At 37.1% G+C, this 21,791-nt stretch overlaps 2 protein-coding genes across 2 annotated transcripts in view; both read right to left on the bottom strand.

Annotated features, from left to right (window-relative positions):
* Nucleotides 1-465: 465 nt before the first annotated feature.
* Nucleotides 466-15,372, bottom strand: cul1a (cullin 1a). The gene is made up of 22 exons (XM_084118720.1): nt 15,130-15,372; nt 13,088-13,390; nt 12,822-12,999; nt 10,399-10,566; nt 10,236-10,286; nt 10,062-10,152; nt 8,415-8,578; nt 8,099-8,261; nt 7,882-8,012; nt 7,305-7,412; nt 6,091-6,197; nt 5,950-5,998; nt 5,697-5,828; nt 4,688-4,805; nt 4,532-4,608; nt 4,310-4,441; nt 3,960-4,052; nt 3,814-3,861; nt 3,448-3,530; nt 3,199-3,304; nt 1,924-2,037; nt 466-1,165 (listed from the first exon to the last, which is right to left on the bottom strand). Exons 2-22 carry the CDS (start codon nt 13,225-13,227, stop codon nt 1,085-1,087), a joined length of 2,334 nt encoding a protein of 777 aa, XP_083974846.1. The 5' UTR covers nt 13,228-13,390; nt 15,130-15,372; the 3' UTR covers nt 466-1,084.
* Nucleotides 15,373-15,928: 556 nt separating this feature from the next.
* Nucleotides 15,929-21,791, bottom strand: part of cntnap2b (contactin associated protein 2b) — a 42,166-nt gene continuing 36,303 nt past the window's right edge. Inside the window, exons 23-25 of the mRNA XM_084119086.1 lie at nt 20,699-20,929; nt 19,235-19,309; nt 15,929-17,875 (exon numbers count right to left, since the gene is read on the bottom strand). Coding sequence (XP_083975212.1) covers nt 17,676-17,875; nt 19,235-19,309; nt 20,699-20,929 — 506 coding nt within the window. The 3' untranslated portion in view covers nt 15,929-17,675. The remainder of the gene's footprint in view (nt 17,876-19,234; nt 19,310-20,698; nt 20,930-21,791) is intronic.

Genomic DNA, 21,791 nt, shown 5'->3' with positions numbered 1-21,791 from the left:
CATGAAATCAATGTAGCTAATACACCACCAAATTTACTGCATCCCAACTTCTCTACATCATATTATAATCATACATTAATGCCATATGTTTAGGTTATTTTTATATTTAGGTTATATATTATATTCAAATTAAATATTATATTAAATAAAAAACATCATTGGCTCATAATTTTACATTCTCTGGCAGTTACTTTTTTTTTAATGTTTGTAAATGCATTATATATGAGCTAATTGCTATAAACTAATCACAATTTTAAATTGTGTACACACACAGCAATTAAAAATGACAACCCTCACAAAATATTAATAGACACCTGTATATTCAGATTGACGTTGAAGAATGACCAATTTTAGTTCCAGGATGTGTTTTGTTCGTGGAAAGATAAAAATGAAACGTGCATAATAGTTTATGAATAATCAAACCATTTCACGTAGTGATTCCACAACATCAGAAATACATACAGAAACTTTTAATTCTTTTATTTAACACACATTTAAAAAAGTGAACCACACTATACAAATGGTTTTTCAGGTAGCAGGTAACAATGCAGAGTACACGTCTACAAACCTGTCCAACTTGTTCCTTCTTGGGATGTGCAGCTAAAATTGCACCTTTTTCCTAAATGATTTCCTTTCTTCTCTTAAAACATTTCTGAAGCCCCTATTTGTTAAGATTTCAATGTATCTTTGTTCATTTTCTTCTTCATTTAAACGTTGATAGGCAATAGCATGCTTAATGTGTAGGGTTTATTTCTGATTGGGTTTTTAAAACCTGCAATGTTTTATTTTGCGAGATTAAAGCTCAAGGTCTCTGTTTGTATGTACATTTTGAATGCATTCTGTCCATATGCAGGGCAACAGTAAAGTCTATCTCTCGCACATTAACATTCACTGACGTACACACACACTCCTCTTCTGTTAGTCCTTTTCCTTTTTAAACTCTCACATTCCCATCAACACAGGCCGAACATCAAGAGGAATGATATTTATTTCCCGAGAGACAACTTAAAAAAAGTGAGAGAGAGAGAGAGAGAGAGAGAGAGAGAGAGACAGACAGTAAAGACATGGAGGAGTGAAGAAATGTTTAGGCCAAGTAGCTGTAGGTGTCCTTCTCTCCGTCCACCCGCTCCAGATATTCCTTCTCTATGAGAATGTCAATGCACTTCTGCAAAAGATAAGACGAGCCAAAGTTAAGTATGAGCGCTATTCTGTGCTGATAATTTTTTTGGGGACTTTAGCTTATTCGCCGTATCCCCCAGAGTTAGATAAGTCCATACATACCCTTTTCATCTCCATGCGTGCCGTAACTCTGTCTGACGCACCCACCGCTAGCCTAGCTTAGCACAAAGACTGGAGGTAAATGGCTCCAGCTAGCATACTGCTCCCAATAAGTGACAAAATAACGCAAATATTTTCCAATTTACATGTTGTGATTTGTATAGTCACAGCGTGTACAAATACCAAGGTCACATGAGACACAGCCAGTGATTTGCTCACAGCACTTGAGAAGCCCCGTGGTGAGGAGCAGAGAGTTCGAGTTGGAGTAAATCACTCCGCAGAAGTAGCAGTGCTTCGTCTTCTGAGAATATAGTTCCCAGTATGTATACGGTTAGAAGATGGCTGTCTCATGTGACCTTGTTATTTGTACACGCTGTGACTACACAAATCACTACATGTAAATAGGAAAATGTTGGCGTTATTTTGTCACTTATTGGGAGCAGTGTGCTAGCTGGAGCCGTTTACCTCCAGTCTTTGTGCTAAGCTAGGCTAGCGGTGGGTGCGTCAGACAGAGTTACGGCGTGCACAGAGATGAGAAGGGTATGGACTTATCTAACTCTGGGCGATACGGTGAATAAGCTAAAGTCCCAAAAAGTCGGCGTGTTCCTTTAACCAGACTAGATTTGTAAAAGAGGAATGACTGACCTTGATGACGGGGACTCTGGGTTTAAACCGTGATGAGAGCTGGTTCAGAACCTCCGCCAGGAGTTGTTGATGCTTCAGAACCTTCCTCATCTTCATGATTCTCACTATGGCCGCCTGCACAAGAGGAACACATTTTAACTTAGCATGCAATTCCCAACACACCTCACTATAATACTTGAACTATTTTTGCAATACACTTTTGGAATACCCCGAAAACCTTCTAAAAGACCTACTACAATTGTCAAAACGTGTGATGCTGTATCCCACAATGCAATGCAAACATATTTTCCATTTTTGACTGGAATCATATTTTCTTTGTACTGTCCCTATATAAATAAACTTATGAAACTCATAAAAAAAAATAATGAACTGAAAATAATTAATTCAATCAATTGATCAAGATGCAATGCAGCATAAAAGCCAGACTAACTTATGCCACCTAAAACCCTAGCATAACAATATGCAGTTAAAATTGCTGTGTAAAGTCATTTATGCCACCTCTGAGCAGCATTAAACAGTGTAAAGACACCTAATTACCACTTCTGTAGCGCTTCTGTGCCACCTTTGCAGTGTTAAATTTGCCATTAAGTTAACCTAAACCAGGGACGGTTCTAGACCCTTTTTAAAGGGGCTTCAGCATTCCTGTCTGTTGTCTCAGCTTCCCTAAAACTATAACTATCTATCTGAACGATCAGGTCAGTGCTGCTTCCTAATGAAAATAAGTCTTATTAGTTTAAACATTCAAATTATTTTAAGCCATTAATGTGCAAAGAAAACTCAATGCGGTACTCACACGCTGTGATAGATCATGTTAATAATGTTAATCAAACAACAAAAGAAAAATGAGAATCACTCACTGCTCTTAATTAAGTCACTTCTGTAGATTACAGTATTACTGTACCTATATTTCTTCATACAGTAATAGTTTTCACAAGCACTGTAAACTTAAATGTACTGTTTATTCAATTGCTTGTAATTTGTTTATTCGTTCTTATTTTATTATTGACTGTTTACTTGTCTGTAATGTTTAAAACTTTATATTAGTTAGGCTAGTATTTGTTTTTGCTGCAATTGTAAATTGAAATAGAGTATTGTGAAATGTCATTGGTATTGTATTGTAAGGTTACATCAGTCAAAAACTATGAAAGCAATAACTTCATTTCTTTCTTTAGACAGGGCCAGTGAATGTTTTGGCAGGGCAAGATCTGATCTACAGGCCTGACCAACCCCAAACTTTTGAAGGGTGGTGTATATAAGCAGTGCGGTCAAGGATACCTGAATCAAGAGTTTCCTGTCCTCCTCAATGTTTTTATGGGTTGTTTCCTGTTCCTGTTTCTGCTCTGTCTTCATTGGCACATTAATGTTCACTCGCAGCTTTTTACTGGGAAGGAAATGCATCAGCCATCAATATTCACAAACGCATTTAGCTTTTACCCTGCATGATTTTAAAAACACAAAATGTAAAACACTAATTATAGATTCGTAGCTGTTGTTTGCAAGATGAGATGAGCTGAGGAGACCTACTTTTTATAGCCCAGGAAGAGTTTTATGAGGGTGTCGGGTTTGAATTCCATTTCATCCACATTCGCGTTCTCGTCCTCTAAAACCTGCATAGACACTGATGATTATATAACTGAAAACAACTGCAAATATGCTACTATAATACATATTAGCCTGTGCTGAAGTCATCATGAAATGGCATTCACAACCCATTTTACATACGTAAAATGAAGCTTTTAAAAAAAAAAAAAGAAAAGAAAATTTTCTTCCATCAGAAAGTCCAATGACAATTGATTTAAAAGAGGCCGTTAATTAAAAAACAACTGTGATTTCATGGTGACTTAGCAAGCATCCAATTGCTTTTTTGAATCAAGTCCAAAAATTGCTTACCAGCAACTTGGATTTCAATAATATTTGCAAAACCTGCACCAATATGTCCTAAAAAAAAAAAAAAAAAAAAAGAAAAAAGCTGTTAGTGCACCAAATTAAAATTCTGACATAGGCGTATTGTACCAAGTCCTCTTTTGTTTCCTTACTATTTTGATCTGTGTGCTGTCTGTCAGCTGCTGGACTGTATAAATGTCTTCTGTGTTATACTGCAGTAGAATGGCCATCTGGAACGTAGATGCCTGCATGGACACACAAACGGTCTGATGAATATTCATGCCCTATTTAAATAAAATATCTAAATAATTGCATTATTCAAATACAATTCTTTTAATCCCATAGATGAACCAATTCCACTATTACACAAAAATGCAGAAACACAACTCGGTTACGTTAGTGTAACTTAGCAAATTTACACTACAGTTGAAATCTTGTTTTTTAAGGAAATGCACCAAGGATGGTAGTGGTTGGGGCATTCAAGTGGCATATCGTGTCGTACCTGTAAGGTGTAGCGGTTTTTGAAGCAGTTGGTGACCAGTTCTCCTTTGGACAGGTGGTAAAGCCAGGTGAGCTTGCGGCCACTGTGTCTGCTGGCATAGAAGGCTGTGAACCTTTGGTAGCTCCTCTCCAACTGCATCAGAAGAGACAGATAATTGATTTAGAAGAACCTTGAAAAGACCAAAAACAAGTGATTTACACACAAACACATTTACATTATTACCTCAGACGGCAGAGCGAAAGTGCAGGACTGCTGAAAAGGCCATGAACCCGAGCTCAACACCTGGATGCTGAAGTCCACTAGAAAACAACACAACATTCATGAGCACAAATGACCATATTTGATACGGCAGCAGAGCAGAGAGAAGCTCATCCTTACAGTCTAAAGGCTCGGAGTTTGTGAGGTGCTTCTTGAACTGTTCGTTGAGGTCTTTGCTGACTCCAATGTCCTGGAACATGCGCTGGAGTTTCGATGTGTATTCAAAGCCACACGCTTGCTAAACACGACAAACCAAACTGTGTTAGACACGATGGCATATGCAGTGAACTGAAACTACAAGAACATTCAAAAGCACAATGACACCACTAGGGCTTGGTATTGTTAACTAAAACTATTACAGAATGTTTTTGTTAATCGAAACAATGCTTAAATAAAATAAAGCATATTAGATGAAAAACTTAAAAAACAAACAAATTAAATTAAGTACTACATTTCTAAAACATAAAAATAAATTAAAGCTAAATAGAACTATTCTAAATAATGAATATAAATGACAAAAGAACAAAAACCTACTAAAACTTAAACTGAAATAAAAATGATAATATAAAAATAAAAGCTAATATTTAAAAAAATATGAATAAAAACTATGATAGTATATAAATAATAGTACAATAACAATAGTGTTTCTTTGGCCAAACACTGCGCAATAAAATTGGTAAAATACAATAATAAAAAAATTTAGTTAAAATAACAAAAACTTGTTTTTCATACAAATTTTCACTAAATAAACACAAGAATGATATTTAATCATTTTCAGTTTTTACCAATATAACAATACATAGACTACAAAAAAAAGAAAAAAAAGTATACTAAATTTAAATCATGTAAATGCAGCACATGGTCTTACATGAACAATTCTGATGACACATGACCATGAATTGTTAAATCAGACAATAAAAGGATAAATTTAAACAGACAGTTTCAATGAATCATTCACAGAAATGATTCCAACTTCTGCATTTCTGCAACTGAAGAAAAACTAGAGAAGCTATAAATCAAAGTACAAAACATAATATTGCATCTGGTGCTGATTTTAGGACATTTAAGCTTTATGGATGATTTTAACAGATGTTTCTGTTTTCATAAGCTGTGGAGGAAACTCTTGCACCTTTAGTTTGGAGATCATGCTGGCTTCTGCATCATCGCTGGCGCTGTTCTGATGGACCAGACGCTTGGCCAGCATCTTCGCATAGAACTTCTGGAACACGTCCTTGTCCTCAATGTACTTGAACACCACCATCTACAAATGAGGAAAAAGATCAATACAGACAAAACAAAGACATTATGTAAAAATGTTGCTCATAAAAGTGCTGTGCAAATTGTTTTGGCAATCATAAATCATCTGAGAACATAAAACGGACCACTTGATTCAGAGTGTCTTCGAGTTCTGCCTCCTCTGGGTTTTTGGAGCTGCAATATCAGACAGAGGTTCGATTAGATCCAGCACAGGGATCTGAAAACATTTACAGTGTATGAACAGACAAAGACAGCTGAACACACACCTCTTCTTGAGCAGAGAGTCGCAGTATCTGGCCAGTAGTTCAGGAGACTTGCTGGAGGACTGAACCATCTTGGTCACAGCATTATTATTTATGAAGCGCCCACAAGCCTGAACACAGAGAAAATACATGCCTGAATGCTTTCAATATCCAAAAGCTATTAGCAAAATATAGTCTTAAAGATAGGCTTCATTGATGTGTTAGTTTCATGAGATTCACCCATTTAAAGCCATTTACTTCAAGCGAACTCGAACAACAAACAGGTGTGATGTAATTTCGAACTAAATCAGGCCAAAACTACTTTGTTTGGAGTCTGAAATAGCTTGCCAAAGCAAACTTCTGAGAAATGCTGTTGAAAGTGGATCAGACCGAGCAGCACAACACACTTGTAGCCAATCAGCAGTGAGGGGCGTGTCCACTCATGATGGGGGAGGAGAGAGGAGAGTGAACAAGAGGGAGATTTGAAGAAAGACTGTAGAAAGAGAGATGGCTGAGAGGCATTACAAAAAAGAAAAGGTCAGAGGAATATAACTAGAAAAAGGAGGGTTATGATCAGGCAAGAGCTTCAGGACCAGCGTTAATATTAGAAAAGCTTTCCAGCGCTGGAGAGACCGAAGCAAGAAAGCCTGAAAACAGACGCTGTTTCAAAACATTGGTTTTACTATGTTTCACAGATCCAAGATATGCTGTTGTTGTAATGTTAGCTATAGTAAACAGGACAATTCTGAGTATCATTGTTTGTCTGGAGCTGGTGTTTTTTTTTTTTCTTCCTTGTCATTTCGCGAAGCATTATTTTGCTTTGCTGCAGTTATCATAAGGAGACATCCACTCTTGCATTGTGTGTTCATGCAGTTTGGGGGCAGAGCAATGAAGGGAGGGGTGTGTTCGTTTGAGTTGATCTCAAATATCAACAGTGTTTCGCTTACTGCACCTTTAACTGCTGTTTTCTCACTGCTGTCATTTATGTTGTTTATTTTGTTATTGAGAGGAAAGTATGGTGTCGGGACGTTTAGTAACAGTATACCGCGAAAAAAAGGTCCAAAAAAAACTTCACTGTGAGTATATCGGAGCCTCTAGAAAATGGATCTAAAAAGCAGTCTGTGAGAGAACAAGAAACAAGACACCAGCCTATAGACATGCAATAACTTTACCCAATCAGATTAAACTATTAATTATCTAATTCAATCTTGACTAGAGAACTAAAAGGATGGTCATACCTTGTCAAGAGCAGCCACAAAACCAGCATCATTGTTGAATGCTGACATCACCAAGGCATTGTACTTCTTGTGGACGTCCAAAATGGTCTGGACGTACATTTTGGGGTCCTTTAATAAAATGTAAAAAAAAGAAGATCACATTAGTTTTAAGATCAGGTCTAAAGCATGATGGTTAGTTGGTTGAGGTTAACGCTATGCCAGCTTCCTCGGCTATTTTCAAGCTGAGTAACAAATTAAAATGCTATAAAAGCACAATTTTTAAATAAAAAAAACTTTTAAAAAAAAAGTACTCAGGCTTGACTATTAAAAGTTTCATCTATTTTAAAGCTTGTGTTTTATTGTTAGAAACAATAAATTTGTTTTTAAATTGTGCTTTATAAATACACATTGTATTGTATTGTTGTATTGTATTGTAAGTTCTTCTAAAGTGTTTGCTGAAAAATATATAATTTCCTTAAAGAATTAAACCAGAACACTTTAATAAAATATGTTTGAGATACTTGTATGTCCGAAGCATGATGATCTCAGCTTCAGACGGTGTAATGTATATTGCAAACAAAGCTTCATACAGACTCACATTGAGAGCAGCCTCCCCACATTTCTCGATGGCTGCCAAGCCTTGATTATAAATGTGCGTTTCCAAAAGTTTCTTCAATTCACCCAATCCATCTGTGATCCGTGACACAAGATTGTACATGCGGCCCAGATCTACAGAGAGAGAAAGAATAAATTATGGTTCAGATTTTCAATCTGAAGAACTCGTGTACATTCACTGTTTTCACTGTGGTTCACACCTTCATTTTTGTCTGCGTCCAGAAGGTTCTGGAACTCTGTGTGGAAGATCTCCAGGTGTTTCTCGATGAGAACCTGCTCACACTTCCTGGCCAGCTCATCCTGTGTGCTTTCGTGGAGGTAGACCTGCACCCTCCTCTGCTCCTCCAGCAAACGAGCCTCGGCCTACAACACATACAACACTTCAGCTTCACAATACAGCCAAAGTATAACAAACAACAAAAATATACTGCATATACTTGGACACCAACAACACATTTAAGTGCACAACCAGAGTAAAACATTTTTTTTTTTAAAGTCAAGCTATTTGTGCCTCACCTTCTTCATGTACTCAGTAACAGGATTTTGTTGCAGGAACTCAGTGCTTTCCCTCGTGTAAAACCGTTCGGTGTCGGCCAGGAACTGAGTCTCAAAGTATTCCTTGTAGACAGACAGAGTCGGTCCTTTAGCGAAGGCGTCGTCCTCATTGAGACCCAACTCCACTGCGAGAGACAGAAAGATCATCAACTGAGCAACACTAAACATCTTTATCACAGACTTAAACAAGCAAGCAATGAAATCCATCATGATGTTAACTAGGGCTGCAACTACTAATCGATTAAATTGATTATTTATAATGAAAATAATCAACAACGAATTTGATTCGATTAGTCACGTCTGCGCGCCGTGCTCGTGAACCATCAGCCAGTTACGCCGCTTTACAGTAGTGAATAACCCATTTGTATGGACAAAACGCATATGTAAAATAGCAGAGAACACAGAGTGAACTTCTGCGGGAAAGGCACACGATGCAAGTTGTCCGAAACATAAGAATGCTTTATATTTATGAGCGCTTCAAACAAAAGCCTGAGCGCTTATCGCGTCTTGCCCTCTCGTGCTCTGACAGATGCGTGTGCAGTTTAATGCTTTTGACACACATTTTCCTCAGTGCTTAACTTAGAGAGTATGGCGAGTATTCATTTTTGCATATTCTGACAACAAGAGTCGTTAACCTTCACAGACGAGCGCCGGTGGGTGCACACGTGTAAAACAGAAGGAGCTCAGTAGAATAGGAGCGTAAAAATTCTGACTTAAATACACTTTTTGCTTAATTTTTGTTAGAAATTGTGTAGTCTTAAAATTCTACGTGTAACACAAGTAATCATATTTATGAGAGCAGTAACAGTAAAGGCACTATTGTTGGAATAGCCCATTAATGTAATATAATTCCTGTTCAGATGAGTGAATGTGTTTTCATTCCTTGTACAAGTTAACATCCTGTATAAGCATACTGTAGTTAGTAAACACGGATGTTCAAATGCTTGTGTGACGCGCAAAAACGACAAGAAAGTGAGTAAATGCAGAATTTATATTTTTGGATGAATGAACCATTTACAGTTTGAGGACAGACATTTTTAAACGCTTTCTTGCGATTAGAACTGTGATTGATTGAATTGATCATCTGAAGCGCATGTGCTGGAACGACACTCCAAAAAAGTGAAAGCACAAAAATCATTTAAATCACCATATCACATTTAGTTTTAGAAGTATGATTATTCAAAGCGTTTTAGATGGTTTATTCTTATTTGTATAGTGCATTAATAGCGGGAGAGGCGGAGCACCGGGAGAGTGTGTGGCTTGTCTAGAGATTTAACTAATGCCTACACTGAAAGTTTACTGAGTTTCAGTGACATTGCTACATTAAACTACTATATATAATGTTGAATATAATGTATAATAATGCAACGGGGGAATATTTGTGGACCCTGATAATAATTAAATAATAATAAAGTAATAAAATAATATCACGGTAGTATCGTATCGGGAGTTCAGTATCACGATTTGTATTGAATCGTGAATATCGTTACACCCCTGATGTATAATACTTTTAAAAGATTTTTCATTCGATTAATTAAAAATAATCTACAGATTAATCGATTATCAAAATAATCATTAGTTGCAGCCCTGATGTAAACGATGCCGCACCATAGGACTGGACCACTCCACTGATGAGTCTCGTGTTGATGGTTTCTCCGTTCCTCTCCTTCTCTATCAGCTTCAATACTGCATTGGTGACCTAAGAACAAAGGTGCCAAAAAATACACTTATTAGTGTTAAGCACTTTTCCTAATATAAGACGTTTCCCGTTTCCAACCGTACCTGCTTATTCAGAGGCCGAAACAAACATTCCCTCCACGTCACCAGAGCGAGCTGGAAAAACACCCACACACAGACACACAGAACATTCACAAGACATACATATCATGACATCAGATGGATTGAAATGTTGCTGCATTGCAGAAGAAAAGCAAGAAACACTCACAGAGTAGATTTCATAGATCCCTTTCCGGCCCTCGTCACACTCCCGGCGCACCCAGTGGCGGTTGAGATAAGCACAGATCCCATTGAGCACTTTACTGGAGAACCTGTAATCCTCCCACTGCTGCGTGTAGAACTTCAGAACGCTCTCGTCCATCAGATCCTCTCCATCCTGAGGGAGACAGTCAAACATATACAGATTCACCGGGAGTTTAAGGGTAGAGGTCTACCCGACCTAACCAATCCCGCTAATCTCACATTTAAATTTCCCCTGAAGAAAGAGAGAGTGATTGGGGATAACAAATATAATGTTGTTGGCTATATAAGATTTTTATTTTGTTATTTTTGTCTTATGATACTGCCAACACAGTTAAACATTAAATATGACATGTGTCACTCAAAATTATAAACTTGAAATTATTTTTTTAAATAACCATGCAAGTACAGAATTTCACTGACTGACAACGGTTTCAGTAGCTTACATCTCTCCACCTAAATCCGACCACAAAGGCTGAATGTTCTCTCTGAAGGTGCACTCGTGGGCGGGATGCTCAGTCAGGACAGGAAACTGGGAACTGTGTTACTTCAAGCACTTCAAGCACTTCAATCACTTCAAGCACCACTGCAGAAAGTTGTGATCACTTCAAGTTCAAGTGCGGATACTTGTGGCTATTGTCAGACCGCCCGCTCCCGTCCAAAGTACACCAGAGTTACCGATCACTACCGTCTTTCATTGGGAAATTTAATGTTGCACCGCAAGGAATCGGATCAGGTCCCGCGGTTCCCCGCTTTCACACTTGATTCAATTGCCTGGTCCAAACCAGAGTTCGACTGCTCCCCCCCCCCCCCCTCGCTGGAGTGTGTTCACATTATATTATTCGGGTCCGAACCGCAGTGCATTTGCGTTATCAAAGCACAAAATGAATAGCATTGCTCAAAACCATAGACTGTAAAAAAATATGGATGTAGTTTCCGTGACGTCACCCGTAGGTTTCTGAAGAGCATTTTTGATGCCCAAAGTGGGCGGAGCCAGCCGTCGCCATCTTGGCAGTGTCACCACACGTCACTCCCGGATAACCGAAAATGAGCAAAGAGGCGGGATTAGCTGAGGTGACCTGTCGCTAACAGACAGCAAACGGCTAGTAGTGACATCAGCAGCAATCCACCTGTCACTCAAGTGGCCACGCCCTTAATTATGCAGAAAAAATAAATAATTCACCCCCTCACAGTTGTCATGAAGGGCAAAATGAGCGACATAGACCAAAAGCACTTTTTGTACCAGGCTGTAAACATGTTTTTCTGCTGTGGAGTTGGGCATATTAACATGGTGAGTTTATGGGATTGACTCTGTTTTGGAGCCTGTCTCTAGTGGCCAGTCGATGAACTGCAGTTTAAGTCACTTCCGTGTCAGATTCAAGAGAGAGACCGGAAGGTTGCCGCTTGCTCAAAATTATTATATTTTGTTTTGTTTTTTAACCTTTAGTTTTGTTTTCAAAGCATCAGCACATAATGGCACTTGCGTCTATCTTCCACGAATGTACTGCAAATGCTCTAAAGATTGCTGGAGTCCATTTGTGAAATGACTTGTACATTCTCTCTGCTTGCAGTGCGTCAGTCACGCTTGTCAGGAAAGTGAGTGAGACGCACACAAACACACAGTTTTATCGAAACATACGTCATCAACAGCAGGTCACTTCGACTTTGATTTAGGACAATTGTGTTCATATCAGCAGTGAACTGTACTGGAGTTCACATGAACCGTACCCCAGACCACCATTTTTATGCGGACTCGGGTATGGTTCACAGGCGTTCACATCATCCGAACAAACTGAACTCTGATGTCAGTCAAACCTAGAGTGAAAACACCCTAAATGAATCCAGTGTTTTTGAATGAGGATTCTTTACCTTGGCTATTGTTGTAACTGGTCTATAGGTAATTCACAAAGCATCTACTTAGATTTTGTTAGGACAAATTGTTTATGGTACTTAAACAATATTTTTTAGAGTGTCTTAGTGGATTTGTAAGCTTTTTTTTTTGTCAAATTCCATTAAATAAATAATAATAATCATAATCATTTAGACTTACTTTGGTCATAAACAACTGTAGTTCTGAATCTGAATTCTTTGGGTTAAATGCTGTGAATTTGTTTCACTGGGTGAAACAATGGATCCTAAAAGACATTTTGTTCAGGGTCACTTAACATATCTGAATTTTTTTGGTAAATCGGTTTCAATTTTAAGTCACTGGTATGAAGTCCCAATGAAAAATTGAGTTTCAAATAGAAAGCCATTATTTTATAATATTTCACTGTATTTTAATCAAATAAATGCAGCCTTGCTATTAAAAAAATCTGACAAACCCCAGTATTTTGAATGGTAGTTTATCTGACCCAAACAAAACACAACGCATCTATTCCTGTGATGTACCTTTAGTAAGTTGGTAAGGTAATTCTTCAGAAATTCCTTCAATCTCTTGTAGAGTTCCAGCCCCACGAACTGAGCTCCTCCGGGTGTCGGGGTCTTCTTGGAAGGTTTGGATGGGGGGGCACCAGCACCGCGGGCCTGATTCGACTGATGCACACTAGTGCAATAATTATACACGTGACTGAAAGACATGGGGTTAAGGCCACAACAGACACTGGACGAGTTTTTGAACCAAGCTAGAAATGACATTAAATTGCAACTGAGGATACGTGTAGAGCTCCATGTAGCGTGACTTGGCCATGCTCTGGCGGGTGTACACCTGCTGTATTCCCGCCCGCAGATCATCCCAGATCTGGTCCAGCCCGATCTGCTTCAGACCGTGAGGGGTCTGTGTCCGGTTAGACGACATCCTCTCTTCCTCTCGGCCCTGCCGCTGTGAGTCTGACGCTCCTCCTGATGTTTGATTGGTTCTTGTGCCTGTCACTCAAGAGCTACTCCTCCATAGGGTCAAGCGGTGAGAGAGGATGAAGAGGGTCGGACCCTCAGGGAACAGCGACAGACAGGAAAGAAACCTGCGAGGAACAAGGAAGAGAGATACAATTAGATACGATTAAATACATTTCGGCAAGCGAGTCCGTCCTGGGTGTAGCTTGTGTCCAGAAATCTGAGAAAACTAACAGAAACCGGCCAGCAGCTGAAGAATCTGCTGATAGATCTCAAATAGACACAGCAGCAGTTTTTCCTGGGACAAACATTCCTTGTATGGAATTTACTGTTCATTATATCCTGGGGTTCCCTTCTTGTATCCATGGCAACAACTCAAGGAACAGAAAAAATTCTGCTAGGAGCTCTGAGGTGCAGCCGGTGCTGTAACCAAGCAAATTACCAGCGTTCTGCCATCAGATCATGACTTACAGTGATTCACTCAGGCAGAACACCACACCTGTGGGACAGCAGAACATCTGGACTCACAATGATCTTCAATAACTTCATTACAAAACAACACCAGAACAGCTGAACGGTGATTACATTATACAGCCACTCTAATTGTTTTTGTAGCACAAACGTAATACATATTATGGATAATATTTTACCTATTATATATAAATACTAATATATAGTACATTTTTATTATTTCATCTATATATAATAGAAAAATTATAATTCATATATATATATATACACACAAACAATTTTAAAGTTAATTTTGAGGCAAAAGGGGTAGTTAAAACTACATTTTCAATTGTTACCCTTTCATGAAAAAATAATATTAGTTTTATTATTTCATATATTACAGATATAATAGATAACGTTATATACTATAGATAATTATTGTTTTATTAATGATATATTATTACATCAAAAAATATGTATATATTAATCTATTAGATAGAATAATAATAATTCATATATATAATAATCATTTTAGATATTATATCAGTAGTATGTGTATCATATTGTATGTACAGTCATGATGAATAATTTTTGGTTTGACTGTGTATATATGTGTGTGTGTGTATATATATATATATGAACAATTTTAAATAGTTAATTTCGCAATAAAAAGTATAGCTAAATCTAATTTTGCAATTAACTTATTCATGATTTTTTTTAATTATTTGATCTATAGCGTCTATAATAAATGATAGTGCGTGTGTGTGTATGTATATATAAATAGTTGCAATTATTACCTGTTCATGAAACTGTCAAAAAAAAAAAGCAGAAAAACATCTATGTTCTGTCCTGTTTTTCCATCTCTGAACTCTTCTAAACACTGCTAAACTCTGATTTCTGATCTCTCCACATCTCTGCTGAACTATAACAACTCCCTCATTTTCTAGAGCCTCACCTCGTGATGTTTTTGAGCCCCTGTCTACACTGAGAGTGAGCGACATGTCCAGAACTAGCAGCATTTCACTGTGAGCGATCTAGATCTGTCGGGTCACTCGTAGAGCATCGAGAAAAGCTAATGAGGGCGATTCATTTGTTTCCAATTACCGCGGTGCTCGAGCTTTAAAGCAATGCTGATGTTTCCGTATACCGATCACTCCTTCCATCCAAAAATATCACATAATTAAAAGTTGCTTAATGTGTGTGCTTCAGGCAAACACAATCTGACTGATGAGGCCTCACCTCAAAACACAGCACAGATACTCTGTAAACACGTAGAGATCCGTTAATACAAGTCAGGAGAACATAAGCACACAATGCAGTAGGAATTATGATATCAATATATTAGTCATCGCCTACAACTGTGTGTGTTTGTGTTCAGGATTAAAGCTAAAGCTAACGGCTAATCTCGCGCTCTTACCATCATCCAGAAAGAACGACAAACGTACACATGAGTCTCCAACACCACTCCGGATCCCGATTAATAATATCCCCTTTTATATCTCAGACGCGTATGTGGCGATCTTTATTTTTACTCAGAAAATAAAAAGAACAACGCCGAAACAACGAACACAGAAAAAAACTCCGTCAGCGCGTGCTCACGGAAACACTGTCCCTCCGGAAACAGAGACACACTCCGTCAGCGTGCGCGCCGCTCGGAAACAGCGGCTGTGGTCGAAGGTTCCGCGCAAGGTTTTTTTTTTCCCCCGTGTCATACCAATTATGCAATAATAATTATATGAATAAAATAACTGATTATTATGGACTTTGACCGCACACATGGGTTCAAACGTTCTCTATTTCAGAAGTAGTTAAATCTCACAATTTACTCAAAACATGTATTAGATCAGAGCATTATTAAAAATATACATCGCCTTTTGTCATCCAAACTTTCATTTGAAAATAACTTTTAATTTTCACTGGCTGCTTTTTCACACTAGAATGTGCCATGCATTATGAATGGTATCATATGATAGCCTGTATGGTAATTATGATATTATACATCTATCAAAATATCATTGTAATATACTATCTGATACCATACGTTTACCATACCACCACAGTACATTGTTGAAAGGATCCAAACAAAGAGTTTGATGTAGACAGACTCAAATGTTGTGAAATCAAAACTTCCACCCACACTGTAAAATTGCATAGTTATGACAACATATGTTTTGACATTGCTTTAACGCATCAAAATAAGTTAAGCAAAGTTATACACGATTCAACAATCAGTTAAAAATTCAGTTTAATGTAATTTAAGTTGAAATGACTTAAACATCCAAGTTGATTGTACTTAAAAATGTAAGGCAGCAACTTTTTCTTTTTCTACAGTAGAGCATTTACTGAAACAAAGCAAATTGGTGCAAGAGATCTTGACTAACATTATAGGCAGACTTTAGATGGAAAGAAATACAATTATAAAAAGTAAAGTATTTGTCCCTTTTCAGATTAACATGGACTATAATGATAATAATCAACAACACAATCAATTCCTGATGAAAGGACTATATAATAAACTGTACTGTCACTCATTTGCTAAAAATAAATAAAAATAAAATAAAAGCATGTTTTTTTTGTTGCAAAAACAATCCAGTAGTTTATTGAGATTTGCAATGTGTTCATTATTGGAGGGTCAGTTTCTTTACAACCCTCAACATCTCAAGAGCATCATCTTATGAGCATTTTCAAAAAAAGAACAACAGAACAAATGATTGCATTACGTTATAATAAAATAACAATGTAGTTCTGACGTGACGCCACAGACAAACCTTAATAAATATGCAATTGTGTTCATTTAAAAGTCCAAACAATGTGGTGATGCATGGAGACCATTTCAAACACATTAATTAACGAAACAACTCAAAACATACAGAAAGCAACATTATTGTAGTGCTTTATTACAAACCAGGTTTTGTAATCTATCTGATGGTTGAATAATACTCTTGTTAGTGGATTCACATGAGCAGAGAGGGCAAACTCTTATGACACCATGTTAATAAATTGCCAGAAATACAGAAATGCTCCATTGCCCAATTTAGGCATAGTTAAGAAATAAAAATGACTTAACCAAGCACAACGAAGACGATATTAAAAAATGGTTTGTACATAAATTTGTGCTGCTGCGGCTGATTTCAAATAAGCAGTGCATTAAACTGCAAACACACACACACACACACACAAAGTAATCTTTCTCCTATATTAACATGTAAGTGCCATCAAATCTGTCTCAAAATCCATGCTTGGCCAGAAGAAACCTTGAACCTTTGAGGCACATTAAAAGACATTGGAGCAAATTAACCATTCATAATCTTTTACTACTGAACACATCTGAACTAAAACCTCTTTCTAGAGTTTTCATGTTTTAAAGAGCATTCTCCTTATAAAAACCCTCTAAACTGCCTGTCATGTTTTCCAGAGGTTGAACAAGCACTTATGGAGAAACAGATAAATAACACTGAATTCTGATAACAATAAAGAACATTTACAATGAGATACAAAAGTGCTGCATTAACTTTGATGAATGATTGAGAAATGCCATTGGCTGATGACCATGCTACAATATAGTATTGTCCTGAAGATGCTGAAAACAAAATGTTAAATACAATCAAATGTCATTATTGGAAACATAATTGTGCATTCTGTACACATTCCGTTTTGTGCCATTGGAGTATCTGGTGCGTTCGTGTTTGCTGAACACACATCAAATGCATTTGTTAAAAGACCAGTATTGCAATGAGAAAAATGCAGCAGTTGTTGTTGTTTTTTAATATTCCTGTCATGTGTGCATGGGATGAATTTGATCTTACAGAAGTCCTTGTGCTGTACTTGCTCACATACAAAATAATTACAGAACAGACATGCCAGTCAGTGCACAGACTTGCCAAGTGTCCATTTCACATCGGCTACTGAAAAAAACTCTTGCCCTTTACGCATCCCTCAGGGTATCCATGTCAGAGAACGAGGCTAAATGAACCACTCCTTCTTGCTCTCGTCGATGGTCTCTGTGAAGGCGGGGTCATTGACGATGATGGCGGCGTCGGCGCAGTCGGCAGACTCCGCCCCCTTGGCCTCGTTTGTGTGGTAGGAGCCCTTGTGACGGAACATGTGACGCACCAGAAACACAAGCGTGCAGAGGATGGTGAAAATCACCACTGCGATGATGCCTACGTGAGAGAGAATGATATTAAAACCATGATTGTTATGATAAATTGTTGTCAAAATCAATTTAGAAATATTCTACAGCAATGATAAGATGTCAAAGCCTATGAAAGCCTAAGTCACATATACTTTGTTGGTTGATGGGTTGTATCATCTTCACAGGCTATTACTATCCAACAAACAATACAATAAATACAAACATTTTACAATATCCGACTTTTAAAAAAATACTACATTTTGTATATACTATTGTATAAAACTGTAAAAAGTACTCTACTCTTGTTTTTCTGTGACCGTCTTACAAAATAAGGGCCAGATTTACTAAACAGGACAAATTAGCATGAGAGCGCAATCCCAAAAAAGTGCCGATGGGAGTGGAAAGTTAAGCGCGTGATCTACTGACGACTCGCAAATTAAAGGACACAGACGCAGCCGGATCATTTCCATAATGACCAACACAATCCACCAATTAGCATCTGGTTTAAGACGGGCTTTTTTGGGTGGTAAATTATGGTGCAAATACCAGTAAATTGACTAGCAAATCACCTTAGTAAATCACTTGCATGATTCATTTAAATATTCTCCTCCCATAAATTTTGTGTCGGAAAGGGAAACTCCTACAAATGCATATGCAATAAGGTCAGCCGCAAAAATAACCCTGTCCATGGCGCTCATTTTTCACTGCGTGTCTTTAGTAAATCCTGACAGTGGTTTTTTAACGTCAAAAGAGGGTTTGCGCTGGAGCGAGCTGTTAGTAAATCTTTTTAAAGTCTTTCAAAGTTTAGCCTGATAAAAACAAAATTCTCATGAGATTAACAATTATAGACAGACCAAAAACATGTTTTACAGACAGGTTTCTCGCTAACACAAATATGTTCTAAAAATGTTTTGCAAATGTTTCTATTGAGTTATGAAAACATTATTATTGAATGTTCTCTGAACGTTCACAATGTCCAGTGTTTTAAATATTCTATAAGCGTTTTTTTTCTTAATTATGCGAACATTAATGGAACATTCCATTTTGCAAACATTCTGGGATTGTTACTTTTGAAAGTTATCTGAACATTCTAAACATTTAAAAATGTTAGACGAACATTTAAAAAAAAACTTAAATGAAAGGTGTAGATCATGTTTTTGAGCTAATGTTTTGAGAACATGATTAAAGACCAGATAACGTTCAACAAACACTCATGGAAGAATGTGTGTTCATAATCATAACTTTGAAAGAACCTCGGCAGAATGTTAGGAAAGTTCTGAGAACATTCCTGTTAGCTGGTTTAGTGCTGATAACACACATCACAAGTGCTCTGTATTGTTGTGCACACTTAAATGTAAGCATATTAAAAGCGTGTAAATTATTTTACCTCCAATTATTGCAGAGTCTCTGTTGACACCATCACGGCTAACTTGCTCCTCGTTGAATGGAGACTGCGCACCGGCTTGAAAGAAAGACAAAAACTTTCGTGAAAAGGGAGCAGTTTTCTGACTCTAAACATTTACAATCCCCTTCAAATAATTTGTTGGCATACATAAAGTACAGACGGTCAGTGTGTTAATCTGGTGGGCAGATGAGTGAATCTTTCAGTGTTCTCTCTCCCTGGTGTTGGCAGGAGAGCGGATCTGAGATGAACCGTCTGCTCTTTTCATCTGCCGTCTCCACAGGCTCCGAACTACATGTTCCACAAATATCCATGAAAGCTCAAGCTATACTCAATGCCGTGAGTGCAAGCGTACACAACGATCTAAAAGTAATTATTACTTTAAAAATACAAGATTGCTCCTCGCCTCTCTCACCATTGCAATCTCAGTTTATTTATTGTAATGACAAAAACTGTGAATTCATATTGCCATGCACTTGAGGTTTAGCTGTGCATAATGAGGTATAAAATGGTAAATAAATAAAATAAAATAGTGCGAATTGAATACAAAATATTTGCATAATTAAAATAAAATTAGGATTAAAAAAAACATGTAGTTATCTTATATTTAAATAATTAAATAATAACTATTTTACTAATATTTATTATATTATTTTAATATTATATATATATATATATATTACAATTACAGTCATAAACTGATTAAATTAAATTATGTTTTAGTATATATTATTTTAATGTAATAATAATAATTATTATTTATTAATTTATAATATAATATTTAATTTATTAATAATTTATTATTTTTTCATTTTAACCAGGGGTACTAATAATAAAAACAAAGAAACTAATAATATAACTAACTATAGCTAATACATTTGGGATGTACGTCCCATTATACACAAAATATCAGAACTATGAACTCAAGATGAAAAATACAACTAAAGACTAAATGGTTTTTTTTCAAACTCAATTTCATGCATCCAAAAACATCCTCAGGCAAACACATTTGTTTTTCTATCATGGAGGACACTTTATTATTTTTATACTGAGCTAATGATACTTCCTATTCCCTAACCTTACACATAAAATTAAATCACAAATCCTACGATGCTTGTCAACATAAGAGACAGTGTGAGTGATTTCAGGTTTTAATATCACTGGCAGCAAATTCAATGGAGAGACAGAGACACACACACCAACACACACCCACACACACACAACTTTAATGCAGTAATCCTCTCCACAGGGAAGAGATCACAGATTTCTTCCAGGCAACCAGGAAAGATCTCTCCATAACAGAGAATCATTCTACAGAATTATATAGAAATTATTTTCCTCCTCAAGAGTAAAACATGCTGTGGAACTTCTTTCCTCAATAACTCCCCTGCCAATACAATGTTTCATTGTAATGTCAAAAAAAATTTTTTTTAACCATCCTTTGGTTACCTGAATTTGGGTGCCAGGGGTCAAAGGCTGACGACATGGGCGGCACTGTGAGAGGAGACGCCCCGCAGTTGGACTCCACCAGGACTCCCTGTATGGAGGCTGTGGAGGGCAGGACGGTCCTCAGGGCGGCCTTCAGCGGGGCGATGCGGTTGAACTGCACTCTGGAGAGACAGCCCACGAACCCTGGGGTGTTATAGCGCTCTATCAACACCGGATCAATCTGACCCGTTTCTGAAAGACAAAGCCAACAGCAGCTGGATGAAACATTTCTGTGTGAGTGTTAAAGCAATAATAAAGGTTATAGGATGGGTGTCAAAAACACGTTATTGGATGAGCAATAACCCCTAACCCTAACCCTAACCCTAACCCAGGTTTTTGGAAATATTACTCCAGCCTTCAGTGTCACATGATCCTTCAGAAATCATACTAAAATGCTGACTGGCTGCTCAAGAAACATTTCTGATTATTATCCATGTTGTGCTGCTTAATGTTTTTGTGGAAACTGTGATACATTTTCTTTAGGATGAATAGAAAGGTCAAAAGAACAACATTTATTTGAAATAGAAAGCTTTTGTAACAATATAAATATCTATACTGTCACTTCTGATCAATCTATTGTATCCTTGCTGAATAAAAGTAATCTTACTTATGTTTGAGCAGGATTGTCCGAATATTGTGTCAAATTTGCAGCAATAATCAAATTGCTGCTGTCAATGTTTCATAAAAGCAATGCAAGGTTAACAATGTCCCATTAAAAGTCCCATTAAATCATTGTAAAATAACTAATGCAATATATCATGGCTTATAGCTTTTTTGATAACACTTTATTTTACAGTGTCCTTGTTACATGTTACATGTACTTACCATAGTAATAATAGTAAATTATGCATTATTACATGCAACTAACCCTCAACCAAATCCTAATCCTACCCTAACCCTATAGTAAGTACATGTAGTTAATTAGTATTGCTCAGTACTTAAATGTATCATTACACTGTAACAATGACACCTTAAAATAAAGTGTAACCACTTTTATTTATATCTACAAAACTAGACAAGACTGAAACAATAAAACACCAGAAACCAAGGTTTT

The sequence above is a fragment of the Abramis brama genome (assembly GCF_963993115.1).
Source record: "Abramis brama genome assembly, chromosome: 7".
Classification (NCBI taxonomy): Eukaryota; Metazoa; Chordata; class Actinopteri; order Cypriniformes; family Leuciscidae; genus Abramis; species Abramis brama.
The sequence above is the reverse complement of the archived record's forward strand: the minus strand, read 5'-3'. Positions and strand labels throughout refer to the sequence as shown.

What these genes read in the sequence shown, in the direction of transcription:
- cul1a (XM_084118720.1), bottom strand. Translation starts at nt 13,227, where the DNA reads ATGTCGTCTAACCGGACACAGACCCCTCACGGTCTGAAGCAGATCGGG. An exon ending in GTGGGGAGGCTGCTCTCAAT is followed by an intron (nt 7,413 to 7,881) that starts GTGAGTCTGTAT and finishes ATTTTATTAAAG; the next exon opens with GACCCCAAAATGTACGTCCA. An exon ending in ACAGCACACAGATCAAAATA is followed by an intron (nt 3,862 to 3,959) that starts GTAAGGAAACAA and finishes TTTTTTTTTTAG; the next exon opens with GACATATTGGTGCAGGTTTT.